At 46.1% G+C, this 17,166-nt stretch overlaps 1 protein-coding gene across 1 annotated transcript in view; it reads right to left on the bottom strand.

Moving 5' to 3' along the window:
* The window catches only part of ankfn1a (ankyrin repeat and fibronectin type III domain containing 1a), a 233,311-nt gene that overhangs the window by 47,906 nt on the left and 168,239 nt on the right, over positions 1-17,166 (bottom strand). The window contains exons 14-19 of the mRNA XM_024009062.2: positions 13,742-13,849; positions 9,307-9,406; positions 9,055-9,187; positions 8,710-8,826; positions 8,377-8,592; positions 7,423-7,589 (exon numbers count right to left, since the gene is read on the bottom strand). Of these exons, the coding sequence (XP_023864830.1) occupies positions 7,423-7,589; positions 8,377-8,592; positions 8,710-8,826; positions 9,055-9,187; positions 9,307-9,406; positions 13,742-13,849 (841 nt within the window). The remainder of the gene's footprint in view (positions 1-7,422; positions 7,590-8,376; positions 8,593-8,709; positions 8,827-9,054; positions 9,188-9,306; positions 9,407-13,741; positions 13,850-17,166) is intronic.

Genomic DNA, 17,166 nt, shown 5'->3' with positions numbered 1-17,166 from the left:
TGTCTGTCTGGCTGTGTATCACTGTAGATAGTATTGTGTCTGTCTGGCTGTGTAATACTGTAGGTACGTATTAGAGTCTGTCTGGATGTGTATACTGTAGATAGTATTAGGGTCCTGTCTGTTTTTTAGTATTATCTGTCTGGCTGTGTATACTGTAGATATAGTATTAGGGTCTGTCTGGCTGTGTATACTGTAGATAGTTTTAGCGGGTCCTGTTTTTTAGATTGTCTGTCTGGCTTTGTATACTGTAGGAAGTATTAGAATCTGTCTGGCTGTGTATACTGTAGTAGTATTAGAGTCTGCTCTGGGCTGTGTATACTGTAGATAGTATTAGGGTCTGTCTGGCTGTGTATACTGTAGGTAGTATTAGGGTCTTGTCTGGCTGTGTATACGTCCAAGGTGGGCTTAGCAGTTCAGACGTCTTTTTCTGTTCCGTATTGGTTCGTGTCCTGTATTATATATAATATTTACCACCTTTACTTCGCATATCTTTTATCTATTTTATTATGCCAGAACTCAACTACAAAAGCTTTCCTGCAAAGCTTTCCTGCAACCCGCTTTCACCAATTACAAAGGGTATTATTTACCTCAATCTGAAAATCCATCGTGGAAGATAGCCTAGGGGCTAATTCAGAAGCTAGCCTGAAAGCTAACCAGAAGCTACTCCGATAGCTAGCCAGAAGCTAATCTGTAGCTGCCCCCGAAATTAGCCGTGTTTGGCTGGCTAGCGTTGGTGTTTCAGCTGCCACCGTTTAGTTGGTCATCAAGCTATTTCCTTAGCTCGATAATCTACGCGCACTTTTGTGCAACGCGACTCGGACCGGAGCATTCCGGGACTCTTTTTCTCTCAGTTTCCCCGGATTCCAGCCGCAGGCTCTGGACACTTGTACCTTGATTTGGCAGCTAGCCTAGCTGCAAACCGTGTGACTATTGGCTTACGTCGACCCCGGAGCAAACTCTAATCATTCTGAGCTAGCCCAGCTGAGGGTTCCATCACCATCCGGACCCGTTTCTTTTGTTGCTGCTGCAGATACGGAACCCACCGGGCCTTCAGCGACTGACTGCCCGCGACTGACTGCCGACGTTATCTGCCGCGGGATTTATCCAACTGGCACCTCCGTGCCCGACGTTACCTGGAAGCTCATCTGAGGCCGCTAATCGTTTAGCTGTCTTATCGGCTGTCTATTTGAACACAGTATATTTGGACAACTATTATTATTATTATTATTTATTTATTTTTTCCTTGGGTCACTATTCTATTTTGCCAATTTGGATTGATCCCCTCTACCACACGGGACCCCACTACACGGAACCCCACTAACCTACCGACGGAAACGCACGAGGTATCTACAAACAGACCTCCATCTATGCTGCTACCGATAGCCATATACCGGCCAGCTGTCTGGATCGCACGACCCAACCAACCTCTACTCATGGACCCTTATTGCTCACTCCGATTAGCATGCCTCTCCTTAATGTAAATATGCCTTGTCATTGCTGTTTCTGGTTAGTGTTTATTGCTTATTTCATTGCATGTATGTGATCTAACCCTGCTCTCTATACCATATCCAACCTCTCAGTTCCACACCCACATATGCGATGACATCACCTGGTTTCAATGATGTTTCTAGAGACAATATCTCTCTCATCATCACTCATACTAGGTTTACCTCCCACTGTATTCACATCCTACCATCAGTTTGTCTGTACCACTTATTCCTTTAAACTATTTTATCGCCCCCAGAACCTCCTTTACTCTCTGCTCTAGTAGCTCTAGGCGACCAATTCTCATAGCTTTTAGCCGTACCCTTATCCTACTCCTCCTCTGTTCTCTGGTGATGTAGAGGGGAATCCAGGCCCTGCAGTAACCTGGCTCCACTCCTTCCCCAGGCCGCTCTCTTTTGATGAATTCTGTACCCGTAATAAGCCTTGGGTTCATGCATGTTAACATTAGAGGCCTCCTCCCTAAGTTTGTTTTGTTCACTGCTTTAGCACACTCTGCCAACCCCAGGTGTTTTAGCCGTGTCTGAATCCTGGCTTAGAAAGACCACCAAAAATTCAGACTTTTTCATCCCCAATTACAAGATTTTCAGACAAGATAGAACGGCCAAAGGGGGCGGTGTTGCAATCTACTGCAAAGACTGCCTGCAGAGTTCTGTTATACTATCCAGGTCTGTTCCAACAATTTGAACTTCTACTTTTTAAATCCACCTCTCTAAAACAAGTCTCTCCACCGTTGCCGCCTGCTATAGACCACCTCTGCGCCCAGCTGTGCTCATGGACACTATATGTGAACTGATTGCCCCCATCTATCTTCAGAGCTCGTGCTGCTAGGCGACCTAAATTTGAACATGCTCAACACCACAGCCACCCTACATTCTAGCTTGATGCCCTCAATCTCAACAAATTATAAATGAACCTACCAGGTACCACCCCAATTCCGTTAAACACGGTGTACCCTCATAGATATCATCCTAACAAACTTGCCCTCCAAATACACCTCTGCTGTTTTCAACCAAGATCTCACGCGATCACTGCCTGCATTGCCTGCATCCGTAATGGGTCAGCGGTCAACGACCTCCACTCATCACTGTCAAACGCTCCCTGAAACACTTCAGCGAGCAGGCCTTTCTAATCGACCTGGCCGGGGTATCCTGGAAGGATATGATCTCATCCGTCAGTAGAGGATGCCTGGTCATTTTTTAAAATGCCTTCCTCACCATCTTGAATAAGCATGCCCATTCAAGAAATTTAGAACCAGGAACAGATATAGCCTTGGTTCTCTCCTGACCCTGACTCCCTTAACCAACAGAAAAACATACTATGGCGTTCTGCATTAGCATCGAACGCCCCCCGTGATATGCAACTTTTCAGGGAAGCCAGAAACCATATACACAGGCAGTTAGAACAGCCAAGGCTAGCTTTTTTCAAGCAGAAATTTGCTTCCTGCAACACAAATTTCAAAAAGGTTCTGGGAACACCGTAAAGTCCATGGAGAATAAGAACACCTCCTCCCAGCTTCCAACCGCTCTGAAGAATAGGAAACACTGTCACCACCGACAAATCCACTATAATTGAGAATTTCAATAAGCATTTTTCTACGGCTGGCCATGCTTTGCACCTGGCTACCCCTACATCGGACAAAGCCGCATTGGCCCTCCCTCTGCTACTCGCCCAAGCCTTCCCCATTTCTCTTCTCCCAAATACAGTCAGCTGATGTTCTAAATGAGCTGCAAAATCTGGACCCTTACAAATCAGCCGGGCTAGATAATCTGGACCTCTTTCTTTCTAAAACTATCTGCTGAAATTGTTTGCACCCCTATTACTAGCCTCTTCAACCTCTCTTTCGTGTCGTCTGAAGATCCCAAAGATTGGAAAGCAGCTGCGGTTATCCCGCTCTTCAAGGGGGGGACACCCTTGACCCTAACTGCTACAGACCTATATCTATCCTACCCTGCCTTTCTAAGGTCTTCGAAAGCCAAGTCAACAAACGATTACCGACGCATTTCGAATCCCACCAACCTTCTCCGCATGTGCAATTCTGGTTCAGAGCTGGTCCATGTGCACCTCAGCCACGCTCTAGTCATAAACGATATCGTCAACCGCCATACCCTAATACTATCTACAGTATACACAGCCAGACAGACACTAATACTATCTACAGTATACACAGCCAGACAGACAATCTAAAAACAGACAGACCCTAATACTATCTACAGTATACACATCCAGACAGACTCTAATACTACCTACAGTATACACAGCCATACAGACCCTAATACTATCTACAGTATACACAGCCAGACAGACCCTAATACTATCTACAGTATACACAGCCAGACAGACCCTAATACTATCTACAGTATACACAGCCAGACAGACTCTAATACTATCTACAGTATACACAGCCAGACAGACTCTAATACTTCCTACAGTATACACAGCCAGACAGACAATCTAAAAACAGACCTGTAGTTACTCAGCATAGAGTTCTCATTCTCAAATTTTGTTTATTGATTCGGGCCGGGAGGTTTTTGAGCTTGTGTCTGTGCACCTTTTAGCCTACTACAGCTCTCTCAGTCGCAGCAGCTGCAGCCACTAGCGGCACCAGGATTCCAATATTGGCTGGGCCAGAGACATCTGTTGGCATGATGAAATGTATATTTCTGATTATTGAAATGCTTCAAATTGTGATAGGAATAGGCTGGAGCGTACTCGGGAGCATGAAGATCCCCAAGACGATGACAGGCAGCGCATCTCAGTATCAGAAGAAGCCCATATTCCAATGGCAAATACATCCTAACAAAATAAACCCTATGACTGTTCTGCTAATGCACCTTACTGGACCTTGTAAACTATCCAAAGTAGGCCCGTAACTGATTCAAATGTTTCCTTAATCAAACATACATTTAAAACAAAGGGCTTTTTAGAGATTATTCAAATGGATGTTTGGTGTTTGGCAGACAAGCAAGTTATTTATTGTTTAATTATTCAAGGCTACCTTTGTTATTTCATTTAAAAATAAAATGCTTGATTGTATTTAAAGGCATTAACAACTCGTATGCTGTGTACTGACATTAATTTATGATTGATTATATCGAAGTAGGCTAAGTGACATTAAGACCTAAAAACCAGGACGTGCTTTCACAGCTCTCTGGTGGATAGATTATATAAGGCTACTACGTGAGTCAAGTGCAAAATAATACACTTGATTTAGGATACATCTTGGCATGCTAAATGTTTCTGATCAGTGATAGATGAGCAAACAAATAAATGAGCTACCACCTCCACTTTCCCAGCCAGAGATCAATCAACCAAATATACAGGCAGAGATTCAGTGAAAATCACATTGACTGATTATCAAACAAGTTACAGGCTTTTGGTCGGGAGTAGGTTATGTGAGTGAAGCACTCACCTCAACTTAACAAACATTTTCCCAGCCTAATTGTTACCAAATATCCAAACCGGGATTCAGTTAAAACAAAAATCTAACATTGATTGATTTATCTAGACCTTTCCCCCACGCTTGTCTCAAAGCAGCATGATGGCGCTGTCCCAATCAAAACGGTGCTGAAATTATCATATAGGTGACCACACACTACCATTGCTTTAAATTAGTGACTTAGGGAATTTCAGTATAAGCAAGAATTTGATACATGCCTTTAATTGCATTAGCCTACTTTATTCAAATATTTTTGTCATTCAGTTGATCATAACTAAGGTGAGTTTCCTCGTCTCCTCACTCCGCTGCCGCCTGCATCCACCCCAAGGGCTGTTTCCTCGTCTCCTCACCTCGTCTCCTCCACTCCGGCTGCCGCCTGCATCCACCCCAAGGGCTGTTTCCTCGTCTCCCCACTCCGCTGCCGCCTGCATCCACCCCCAAGGGCTGTTTCCTCTCTCCTCACTCCGCTGCCGCCTGCATCCACCCCAAGGGCTGTTTCCTCGTCTCCCACTCCGCTCCGCCTGCATCCACCCCAATGGGCTCTGTTTCCTCGTCTCCTCACTCCGCTGCCGCTGCATCCACCCCAAGGGCTGTTTCCTTGTCTCTCCCACTCCGCTGCATCCACCCCAAGGGCTGTTTCCCGTCTTTCCTCACGTGCCGCTGCATCCACCCCAAGGGCTGTTTCCTCGTCTCCTCAGCTCCGCTGCAATCCACCCCAAGGGCTTTTTCCTCGTTCTCCTCACTCCGCTGCCGCCTGCATCCACCCCAAGGGCTGTTTCCTCGTCTCCTCACTCCGCTGCCGCCTGCATCCACCCCAAGGGCTGTTTCCTCGTTCTCTCCTCATCCGCTGCCGCCTGCATCCACCCCAAGGGCTGTTTCCTCGTCTCCTCACTCCGCTGCCGCCTGCATCCACCCCAAGGGCTGTTTCCTCGTCTCCTCACTCCGCTGCCGCCTGCATCCACCCAAGGGCTGTTTCCTCGTCTCCTCACTCCGCTGCCGCCTGCATCCACCCCAAGGGCTGTTCCTCGCTCCTCACTCCGCTCGCCTGCATCCACCCCAAGGGCTGTTTCCTCGTCTCCTCACTCCGCTGCCGCCTGCATCCACCCCAAGGGCTGTTTCCTCGTCTCCTCACTCCGCTGCATCCACCCCAAGCGCTGTTTCCTCTCTCCTCCACTCCGCTGCATCCACCCCAAGGGGTGTTTCCTCGTCTCCTCACTCCGCTGCCGCCTGCATCCACCCCAAAGGCTGTTTCCTCGTCTCTCCCACTCCGCTGCCGCCTGCATCCACCCCAAGGGCTGTTTCCTCGTCTCCTCACTCCGCTGCCGCCTGCATCCACCCCAAGGGCTGTTTCCTCCGTCTCCTCCGCTGCCGCCTGCATCCACCCAAGGGCTGTTCCTCGGTCTCCTCACTCCGCTGCCGCCTGCATCCACCCAAGGGCTGTTCCTCGTCTTCCTCACTCCGCTGCGCCTGCATCCACCCAAGGGCTGTGTTCCTCGTCTCCTCACTCCGCTGCCGCCTGCATCCACCCCAAGGGCTGTTCCTCGTCTCCCTCACTCCCTGCATTCACCCCAAGGGCTGTTTCATCGTCTCCTCACTCCGCTGCCGCCTGCATCCACCCCAAGGCTGTGTTCCTCGTCTCCTTCCCTCCGCTGCCGCCTGCAGTCCACCCCAAGGGCTGTTTCCTCGTCTCCTCACTCCGCTGCCGCCTGCATCCACCCCAAGGGCTGTTTCCTCGTCTCCTCCACTCCGCTGCATCCACCCCAAGGGCTGTTCCTCGTCTCCTCACTCCGCTGCCGCCTGCATCCACCTCAAGGGACTTCTCCTCCCTCGGTGGGACTGGCGGGGGCCGGCCGTCGTCGATATGTCGACGTTCTGGTGAGTTTATTCCCGACTCCCATACAAGTATCTTACGGTCTATTTAGATTACAGTGATAGCTCCTCCTCATCCACCCCAAGAACTGTTTCCTCGTCTCCTCACTCCGCTGCCGCCTGCATCCACCCCAAGAACTGTTTCCTCGTCTCCTCACTCCGCTGCCGCCTGCATACACCGCATTGCTCTCAATACGAGTTTAAATCAATATACTGTTTTCTAGTAATATGGCTTTTATTTCAGGTTCGGGCTCATTTAATTTCTGTGATGTCGGTCCGAGCCTGGGCTCGGGCTTCAGCTCACCATGCTTAGGTTGGACCGGGCTAGAATTTTGGGGTGTATATGAGGCCTGGAACCATGTTGCAACACTATGATGGAGGAGCGTTCCAAAATCAACCTGTCTTGAAGTGACGCTCAACATGTTTCATGGAGGGAGTTCATTGCAGCCTTAAACTGATGTCACATGAAGTAATCTGGATGCAATTTTGGTTGCTTGCTACAAAGTTGCATCTTGGTTGCTCTGTGTGTCACCCCCTACAAATCCAAAGGTAATGTAAAGGTAAGAGTAGGTAAGACAGTAAGTATACATCCAGCTGTGGTGAGTCCTTACCTGGAGACATTGGCGTTGTCTCGTACCCGCGCGTGGCACAGCATGTTGGGCATCCTCTGTGGCACCAGCACCCTGATCTGGTCTACAGAGCTGCTGAGCTTCAGGTAGCCCAGGTACAGACCTGGGACCAGGCGATGCTGGCTACGCCTCTGGTAGGCCAAGATGTCCTGGGGAGGGAGGGAGGGCAAGAGAGACAGAGAGAGAGAGAAAAAGGGGAGAGAGAATATACAGGGTCAGTGGGTGAATGTGTGTGCGTGTGTGTGGTACCTGTATAGTGATGAGCAGTATGTCCAGTGCATAGGGTCATAATCAATTATTTATATATACACTAGATGACTGACAGGGGGCGCTGTAATGAAGCCATCTTGGCACTCCCCCACCATGTAACAAATATTTTGGAAGCTATAGAAATGCATTAATTAATGTCTACATTTGCTTTTGCCACGTTTATTTTATTATAGACATCTCAATGCATACTTTAAAATGATATGTGAGATAAACATGTTCCTTAAGGTATAATTTTTTGAAAGTTCTAATGTTACTGTCCCCACTACAACAAAAAATACTTAAATATATGTAATTTTGTCCATGAAATATTTCATTGAAATACTGTAGAATTCCATTCATTCCTATGGAGGACTGCTCCTACTAGGGAGTGCCAATATGGCCGACCGGTGGCTTCAAAGCCTCTCATTCAGGGTTTATATACATCATTGGTTATAATATATGCTACTTAGCAGACACTTTTATCCAAAGAGACTTAAAGTTATGTGTGCATAAGTATGGGTGATACCTGGAATCAAACCTACTATCCTGACGTAGCAAGTGCCATGCTGTACCAACTGAGCTACACTATGACCACTATGATATGGTTATGTTATGGTGGGGTTATAGTAGAGTTATGGTAAGGTTATGGTAGGGTTGTGGTAATGTTATGGTAAAGCTATCTTCTACCTGTATGGTTATTAGCAGTATGTCCAGTGCGTAGGGTTCCTCAGGTGTGGACAGACTCTTCCTCTGGCTCTGTAGCTTGGACACCTGCATCCACTTCCCATTGAAGAAGGAGTACTGGCTCTCCATGTCCCTGATCGTCAATAGCAATACATTACCATGACGATCCTTGATGGGCTCGTAGTGGACACGCCCCAGGTTATGTGTGCCTAACAGATTCTGAGAATGACATCAGTTGATCAATCAATCAATGAATACACCAATAAATCCTTCTATCTGTATGTTTGCCTATCTATTCATCTCTCACTCACATACCACACACATACACGAGTGTACCTGTAGTTGCCCGGCGGCAGACAGCATCTTCTGTCTGGCCTGTAGAGTGGAGGAGGAGGACATGGAGACAGACATACTCTGTCTCAGCCACCGCACATCCTCCCACATACATGACAACTACAGAGAGAGGGAGGGGATATAGATAGAGAGAAATAGAGAGAGAGGAGAGAGAGAGAGAGACTGCACCATGAAGATAATCTAGAAAAGGTATCATGGTACATACATTTTTACTCTGCTAAGTATAAAGTGAAATGCAGAATCCTGCTTGATGCAATTTAGTCATACAAAAAATCTATTCAATGTGGCCACTGTTCTTGATATAATGTACTACATTACCCACAATACCTTAGTGAACCAGAGGAAGTCCTGCATGAGAGAGCTGCCGTAGGAGTCATCCACCTCCACTATAGGGATCTGGTCCTCTGTGGTCACCAGAACACTGTCTTTGTGGTAAAACACTGCCGCCAGGTAAACCCCCCTATAAAACCAGCACAATGGAACAGTCCAGCTCAGTAACACAATGGAGAGTCTCCAATTTGAACAGTCCATGATGTACATCCAGGTGGTGTAATTTACACAAAAACACTACTAGCTCACCTTTTGAGTGTCTTCACGAACTTGTTTGAAGAGTTAAACAGGTGCTTTAGACTTCTGGAGACGGACTGCTTACGGCTTGGGTTCTGGAGCTTTGATGTGTCTGAGAGTAGGAGAGGAGACAGGATGAGGAAGAAGAGAAACTGATTACTTGTCTTCATAGTAAAGAAGACATTTAACCTCTTATTTGTTAGTCTCATTACTTCTGCTGTTTTGAACATGAACTAGTGTCTGTATGTCTGTTTGTGCTCTGATTTGAAATACTCAAATGCTTTCAGAATGTAAATGCTGTCATAGTAGTGTCTATAAAGCCAGGCCTGGCCTGGGTGTTATTGTGTTATAATATCTTGGTGTTTTGTGTGTTTTTCAGTATTGTAATGCTGTTATTCCCTATATGTTGTTCGCTATTCAACTGCTGTTACGACAACCAACCCTGCTAACTGTGTTATTTTAACCTTGTTGTAGTTATCCGTTGTTGGCCACCGGATGATCACAGGTGTTTGTAGTCTCCAGTTAGTGTTTAAAGAAATCCAGCGCTAACACACAGCTGCATGGTTCTGTCTGACTTTTGAAATTGACCATGGAGTGTCTCTGTATGTGTTTCTCCATACTGTTACAATGTTATTCCCTGCATGTTGATCAGTATTGAATTAACTGTTATTGTACAGAACTTGAACATATATCTTCTAATGGTTTATTCAGTATTGTAATTGTTGTTATTGTCTGTGTTCAGTGCTGTACTAGGACATTGACTTTCTAAGGAGCATAGTGAGTCTTACTCACTTTATCGGAGTGAGCGAGAGTGAGTGAGTGAGTGAGTGAGTGAGTGAGTGAGTGAGTGAGTGAGTGAGTGAGTGACGTGAGTGATTGAGTGAGAGAGAGAGAGAGAGAGAGAGAGAGAAGAGAGAGAGAGAGAGAGAGAGAGAGAGAGAGAGAGAGAGAGAGAGAGAGAGAGAGAGAGAGAGAAGACAGAGAGACAGCGAGAACAGAGAGACAGAGAGACAGAGAGACAGAGAGACAGAGAGACAGAGAGACAGAGAGAACAGAGAAAGAGAGCAGGAGAGAACAACCTTGTTGACTGTGTGTAATGCCGTGTCCTTTTTTGGCAATTGAATGAAAGGAAACAATCAACAAAACAGCAGGGGAAGAGTGAGTGAGTCAGAAATAAGAGGTTCACATAGTGCTGGTCAACTGTCAAGCTTCAGTGACACTCCGTTGTTTTATCTCAGTTGTTCAGCTGTCTATCCTCCATAGCCCCTATCTAACCCTGTATCTCCCCCCTCTCACCCCATCACCCTGCTATTCTGCCCCATGACCCTTGGCCCCAGTGATGCCAATCTCCAGACCACAGGGACTCTACCAGCTAATTAAACACATAATCACCAGTGTGGAAACACAAGGCAGTCAGACAGACTGACCACAGTATACTGTTAGCTAACTCTACTCGGTTCAGTCACGATTTCAGTCAAAGTATCATTGCCTAAGGATAGATGGAGGGAAGAAGGAAAAAAAAGATATGTGCCCACGCCACGGTCTGGTAATGTCACTCACTCCCCTGGGACAGGAGAGATGGAGGGAGGGAAGGAGAGAATGGAGGGAGGGGATGGAGGGAGGGGAAGGAGAGATGGATGCGACGGGAAGGGAAAGGAGAGAATGGAGGGGAGGGGGGAAGGAGAGATGGAGGGAGGGGATGGAGGAGGAGGGGAAGGAGAGATGGATGGAGGGAGGGGAAGGAGAGATGGAGAGAGGGAGGGAGGGGAAGGAGGGATGGAGGGAGGGGAAGGAGATGGAGGGAGGGGAAGGAGATGGAGGGAGGGATACAAGAAGGGAAGGGAGAATTCTTCCTTGTGAAGCCTCTAACTTCCTGAGGATCAGGAACTGACGTATATAATCCCCATTATCAGACTAAAGATTGAGGCTCTCTCCATGTCTCTCTGTCTCTCTCTGCATCTCTGTATATCTCTCTCCATGTCTCTCTGTCTATCTCTCTCTGTCACTCTCTTTCTCAATTTCAATTTAAGGGGCTTTATTGGCATGGGAAGCCAATGTTTGCATTGCCAAAGCAAGTGAAATATATAGCAAACGAGTGAAATAAACAAAACCTAACAGTAAACATTACACTCACAAAAGTTCCAAAGGAATAGAGACATTTCAAATGTCATTATGTATATATACAGTGTTGTAATGATGTGCAAATAGTTAAAGTACAAAAGGGAAAATAAATCAACATAAATATGGGTTGTATTTACAATGGTGTGTGTTCTTCACTGGTTGCCCTTTCTCGCTGTCTCCCTCTCTCTCTTTACTACTCTCTCATCTACTGACTACAGCTTTAACGTTTAGGTATTCAAAACATAGTTAACTAGTTTAATACTCTCTTTTAATATTCTCCAAAAACTCTTATAGCATCCAGCATTGTTACAATTAAAAAAGTGTGTATTTTCACAAGACAGAATTATTTTCAGAACAGAAGAAGGTGCTGGTGACTTGCTAGTCTTTAAGTCTACATGTATTTCTGTTTCCACAAGGTTAACTGCTTTTGACAAGTGGATAATTTGACAAAGGCTGCTTGATCCTCGTCACAGAGAATAAAAAGAGAAAGGAGAGAGAGTGAGAGAAACAAAATTGGTATTAATGATTAATGAGATGAGGACCGTTCAATCTGATCCAACTACTACTGCTGGCACAAACAGACAGAGAGGGGGAAGGGGTGGAAGTGAGGAAAGAGAGATGCGGTCGGTCGGTCGGGGGGTGTGTGTGTGTGTGTGTGTGTGTGTGTGTGTGTAGAGAAAGAGAGCGAGTCGAGGAGAAAGAAATCTCCCCAAAAGCTCATCATACAGTTTGGAGAGGTTGCTTACATAGCTGTGCAGTGAGTGAGTGAGAGAGAGAGAGAAAGAGTGTGTGTGTGAGCACAATAATGTGTGTGTGATCCATTTGGGGCTGGTTGTGTGTGTTTGTGTGCGAACATAGCAGTGTGTGTGTGGGGTGTCTGCGGGGGAATACAGGGTGCAGTGTGCCACACACCCCTCTCTCTGTGCTGTGCTGGTAGTGTAGGTCCTCTCAGCTCCACATATACACATCAGAAATGAAGATAACCTTCCTGGTAAATGAGGGGTTTGCTCCCAGCCTTCTATAGTGGTGGCATTGTACCAACCTCTGATTCATTTTGCAAATGTATTTTTTAACACTGACACGCCAAAAATAAACTATGTCAACACACACCCCACAGAGCGAGGGTGCGCAGACACACACACACCCATGGTCAGACACACACACCCATGGTTAGACACACACTCACACTACTAGAGTGAGTAATTAACTGAACACTCTAACCATAAATTCAAACAACTCCAAATAAATGCCTACAGAAGTTTTTTCACTACAAGTTTAACACATTTTTTTCTGTCCTTCCATGAGGTTGCTCTCTGTTTTCAAGTGTCTGTCCAAAATCCACTTTGACAAACAATCTCACACACCCCATCTCTTTCTACTATACATATTCTACTACTCCAGACTGTGTGTGTATGTGTGCGCACGCGTGCGTGCGTGGCTGGCTGGCTGCGAACCCACTGACATCATAGCTGTTCACTCCTAAGCGGTTGAGTGACGGTGGGTTTTTCTCCACCCCCCCCGCCAACAAACACACATGCACGCTCCCTCTCGGGGAGTCCCACATTAGACATGAAGCTGCCGTTTGTGCGTGCTGGGCAACTTTCAGCACCCTGCCTGCACAGCCGCCCTCTATACCTCTCTCCATCTATCCCTCCCTCTCTTCCTCCTATCCCCCACGCCACCACGAAGATTGGGGTCAAGCACGAAGCCAGACACTGAGGCCGCATCGTACCACCAACACACGCGCACACACTTGCTAATGCAACTCTACCTACCCTGTGCTGGGACTGATCTGAAACCAGCTAGTATCCATCATAATGGTCGACAAAATCGCCCAACCTGATGGTGGATCTGATCTTATGAACAACAACTACCTCCAGCGCTGACCGCCACTCACGGTGGGCTTTAGTAGCTCTTACCATCTCTCCCCCTAGGTGTATTTTCTCTACCAGCATGATGATTTACAAAGCAAGGCTATACGGTTGACATGCTAAAACACATAAATGTGTATAATCCAGAATGGATAAACGTATTAAACATTATTTATGTACACACGGACCCCTGGCGTGTAAGGGGGGGGGCAGTGACGAGAGGAGTGCCTACTGTTTGTGTGTGTGTGTGTGTGTGTGTGTGAGGTACTGTGAGAACCCATTCATAGCGTACTGGAGTAAAAACACTTTTAGTTTCATGCTTCATTTATTCACTTTAATACAAAGTTAATCTACTGGAAGAAGTGTGGCCTTAGAGTGAGAAGACACACACGCAGACACACAAACACACACTGATGGAGAAGAGAGAGCTGTTTTACGTGTGTGTGTCTACTCACCTCCGCAGCTGTAGTGTGTGTGTGTAGCGCGGACCTGTTGCAGCAAGCGCTCCATAGCCTCTATGTGCCCTCTTCTCCTGGGCTCACGACCATCACTCTCCCTCCAGTCTAAAGGTTAGAGGGTAAAGGTCAGGTTTTGGGGGTTAGGGGGTAGGGAATAGGGGTAAGGGGTGAAATGTAGGGGTTGAAGATAAAGATACTTTTGTAGTGTATGTGGACACCGCTTCAAATGAGTGGATTCAGCTATTTCAGTCACACCCGTTGCTGATAGGTGTATTAAATCGAGCACACCGCCATGCAATCTCCATAGACAAACATTTGCAGTAGAATGGCCTTACTGAAGAGCTAAGTGACTTTCAACGTGGCACCGTCATAGGATACCACCTTTCCAACAAGTCCGTTTTTCAAATATAAGCCCTGCTAGAGCTGCTCCGGTCAACTGTAAGTGCTGTTATTGTGAAGTGGAAACGTCTAGGAGCAACAACGTTTCTCAACCATGAAGTGGTAGGCCACACAAATCAAATCAAATTTTATTGGTCACATACACATTTTTAGCAGATGTTATTGCGGGTGTAGCTTAATGCTTGTGTTCCTAGCTCCAACAGTGGAGTTAAGTATCTAACAATTCACAACAATACACACAAATCTAAAAGTAAAAGAATGTAATTAAGAAATATATAAATATTAGGACAAGCAATGTCGGAGTGGCATTGATGCTCACAGAACTGGACCGCCGAATGCTGAAGTGCGTAGTGTGTAAAAATCGTCTGTCCTTGGTGGCAACACTCACTACCGAATTCCAAACTGCCTCTGGAAGCAACGATAGCACAAGAACTGTTCGTCGGGAGCTTCATGAAATTTCATGGCCGAGCAGCCGCACACAAGCTTTAGATCACCATGCGCAATGCCAAGCGTCGGCTGGAGTGGTGTAAAGCTCGCCGCCATTGGACTCTGGAGCAGTGGAAAAGTGTTCTCTGGAGTTATGAATCATGCTTCAACATCTGGCAGTCCGACAGACGAATATGGGTTTGGCAGATGCCAGTAGAACGCTACCTGCCCCAATGCATAGTGCCAACTGTAAAGTTTGGTGGAGGAGGAAGAATGGTCTGGGGCAGTTTTTCATGGTTCGGGCTAGGCCCCTTAGTTCCAGTGAACGGAAATCTTATCGGTTTTGAATATGACATTCCAGACATTTCAATTGGGCTCCCGAATGGCGCAGTGGGCTATCACACTTTATCTCAGTGCAAGTGCAAGAGGCATCACCTGGTTCGAATCCAGACTGCATCACATCTGGCCGTGATTGCGAGTCCCATTGGGCGGCGCACAATGGGCCCAGTGTTGTCTGGGGTAGTGTTAAGAATTTGTTCTTAACGTAACGTAAATAAGAATTTGTTCTTAACTGACTTGCCCAGTTAAATAAAGGTTAAATAAAATAAAATAAATTCTGTGCTTCCAACTTTGTGGCCACAGTTTGGGGAAGGTCCTTTCCTGTTTCAGCATGACAATGCCCCCGTGCACAAAGCGAGGTCCATACAAAAATGGTTTGTTGAGATCTGTGTGGAAGAACTTGACTGGCCTGCACAGAGCCCTGACCACAACTCCATCGAACACCTTTGGGATGAATTGGAATGCCGAATGTGAGCCAGACCTAATCGCTCGACTTCACTAATATTCATGTGGCTGAATAGAAGCAAGCCCTCACAGTTCCAACATCTAATGGAAAGCCTTCCCAGAAGAGGGGGGGGGGGGGAAATCCATACTAATGCCCATGATCTTGTAATGAGATGTTCGATGAGCAGATGATCTCATCGAACATCAGCTTTGCAGAGTGTGCAAAGCTGTCATCAAGGCAAAGAGTGGCTATTTTGAAGTATTTCAAGTATAAAATGTATTTAGACCATAGGATACATTTGAAAATTGTATTGTCGTAACCTAGTGGAGACCAATATCTATATTTTGGTTACTACATAACTCCATATGTGTTATTTCATAGTTTTAATGTTTTCACTATTATTCTAAAATGTATAAAATAGTAAAAATAAAGAAAAACCCTTGAATGAGTAGGTGTGTCCAAACTTTTAACTGGTACTGTATGTATACCGGGCTAACTGAGCAATCGGGGGAGAAGGGTTTTGGTCAGGGAGGTGACCAAGAAGCCGATGGTTACTCTGACAGAGCTCCAGAGTTCCTCAGTGGAGATGGGAGAACCTTCCAGAAGGACAACCATCTCTGTAGCACTCCACCAATCAGGCCTTTATGGTACTGCAGCCATTCCTCAGTAAAAGGCACATGACAAGCCGCTTGGAGTTTGCCAAAAGGTACCTAAAGGACTCTCAGACCATGAGAAACAAGATTCTCTGGTCTGATGAAACCAAGATTGAACTCTTTGGACTGATTGCCAAGCGTCACGTCTGGAGGAAACCTGACACCATCCCAACGGTGAAGCATGGTGGTGGCAGGATCATGCTGTGGGGTTGTTTTTAAAAACGGGGACTGAGAGAGGAGTCAGGATCGAGAGAAAGATGAACGGAGCAAAGTACAGAGAGTTCCTTCATGAAAACCTACTCCAGAGCACTCAGCTGAAGGTTCACCTTCCAACCTGACAACGACCCTAAGCACACAGCCAAGACAACGCAGGAGTGGCTTCAGGAATAGTCTGTGAATGTCCTTAAGTGACACACGCTCCCCATCCGACCTGACAGAGCTTGAGAGGCTCTGCAGAGAAGAATGGAAGAGACTCCCCAAATACAGGTGGGCCAAGCTTGTGGCGTCATATCCAAGAAGACTCGAGGCTGTATCTCTGCCAAAGGTGCTTCAACAAAGTTAGTAAATGTGATATTTAAGTTATTAATTTTCTATAAAATTAGCAAAAATTTCTAAAAAACAGATTTTGCTTTGTCATTATGGGGTATTGTGTATAGATTGAAAAGGAAAAAAACAATTTAATCAATTTTAGAATAAGGCTGTAATGTAACAAAATGTGTAAAGTCAAGGGGCCTGAATATTTTCCCGAATGCACTATATATTATAGGTACTGTACTTAGTTGTATTATTTGTATTAGTAGTTGTAGCAGTAGTTATTATTAGTTGTAGGCCTATTAGCTGTTAATGTACTTTAAAAAAAGTATTATTATTATTTAATTGCTATTATTATTTAGAGACGGCCTACAGGGAGGAGTTGAGGGCCTTCGGAGTGTGGTGTCAGGAAAATAACCTCACACTCAACGTCAACAAAACAAAGGAGATAATCGTGGACTTCAGGAAACAGCAGAGGGAGCATCCCCCTATCCACATCGACGGGACAGTAGTGGTGAGGGTAGAAAGTTTTAAGTGCCTCGGCGCCTCATCAACGCCTCATCAACCTCAGGAGGCTGAAGAAATTTGGCTTGTCACCAAAAGCACTCACAAACTTCTACAGATGCACA

The sequence above is a fragment of the Salvelinus sp. IW2-2015 genome, linkage group LG18 (genome assembly GCF_002910315.2).
Source record: "Salvelinus sp. IW2-2015 linkage group LG18, ASM291031v2, whole genome shotgun sequence".
Classification (NCBI taxonomy): Eukaryota; Metazoa; Chordata; class Actinopteri; order Salmoniformes; family Salmonidae; genus Salvelinus; species Salvelinus sp. IW2-2015.
The sequence above is the reverse complement of the archived record's forward strand: the minus strand, read 5'-3'. Positions and strand labels throughout refer to the sequence as shown.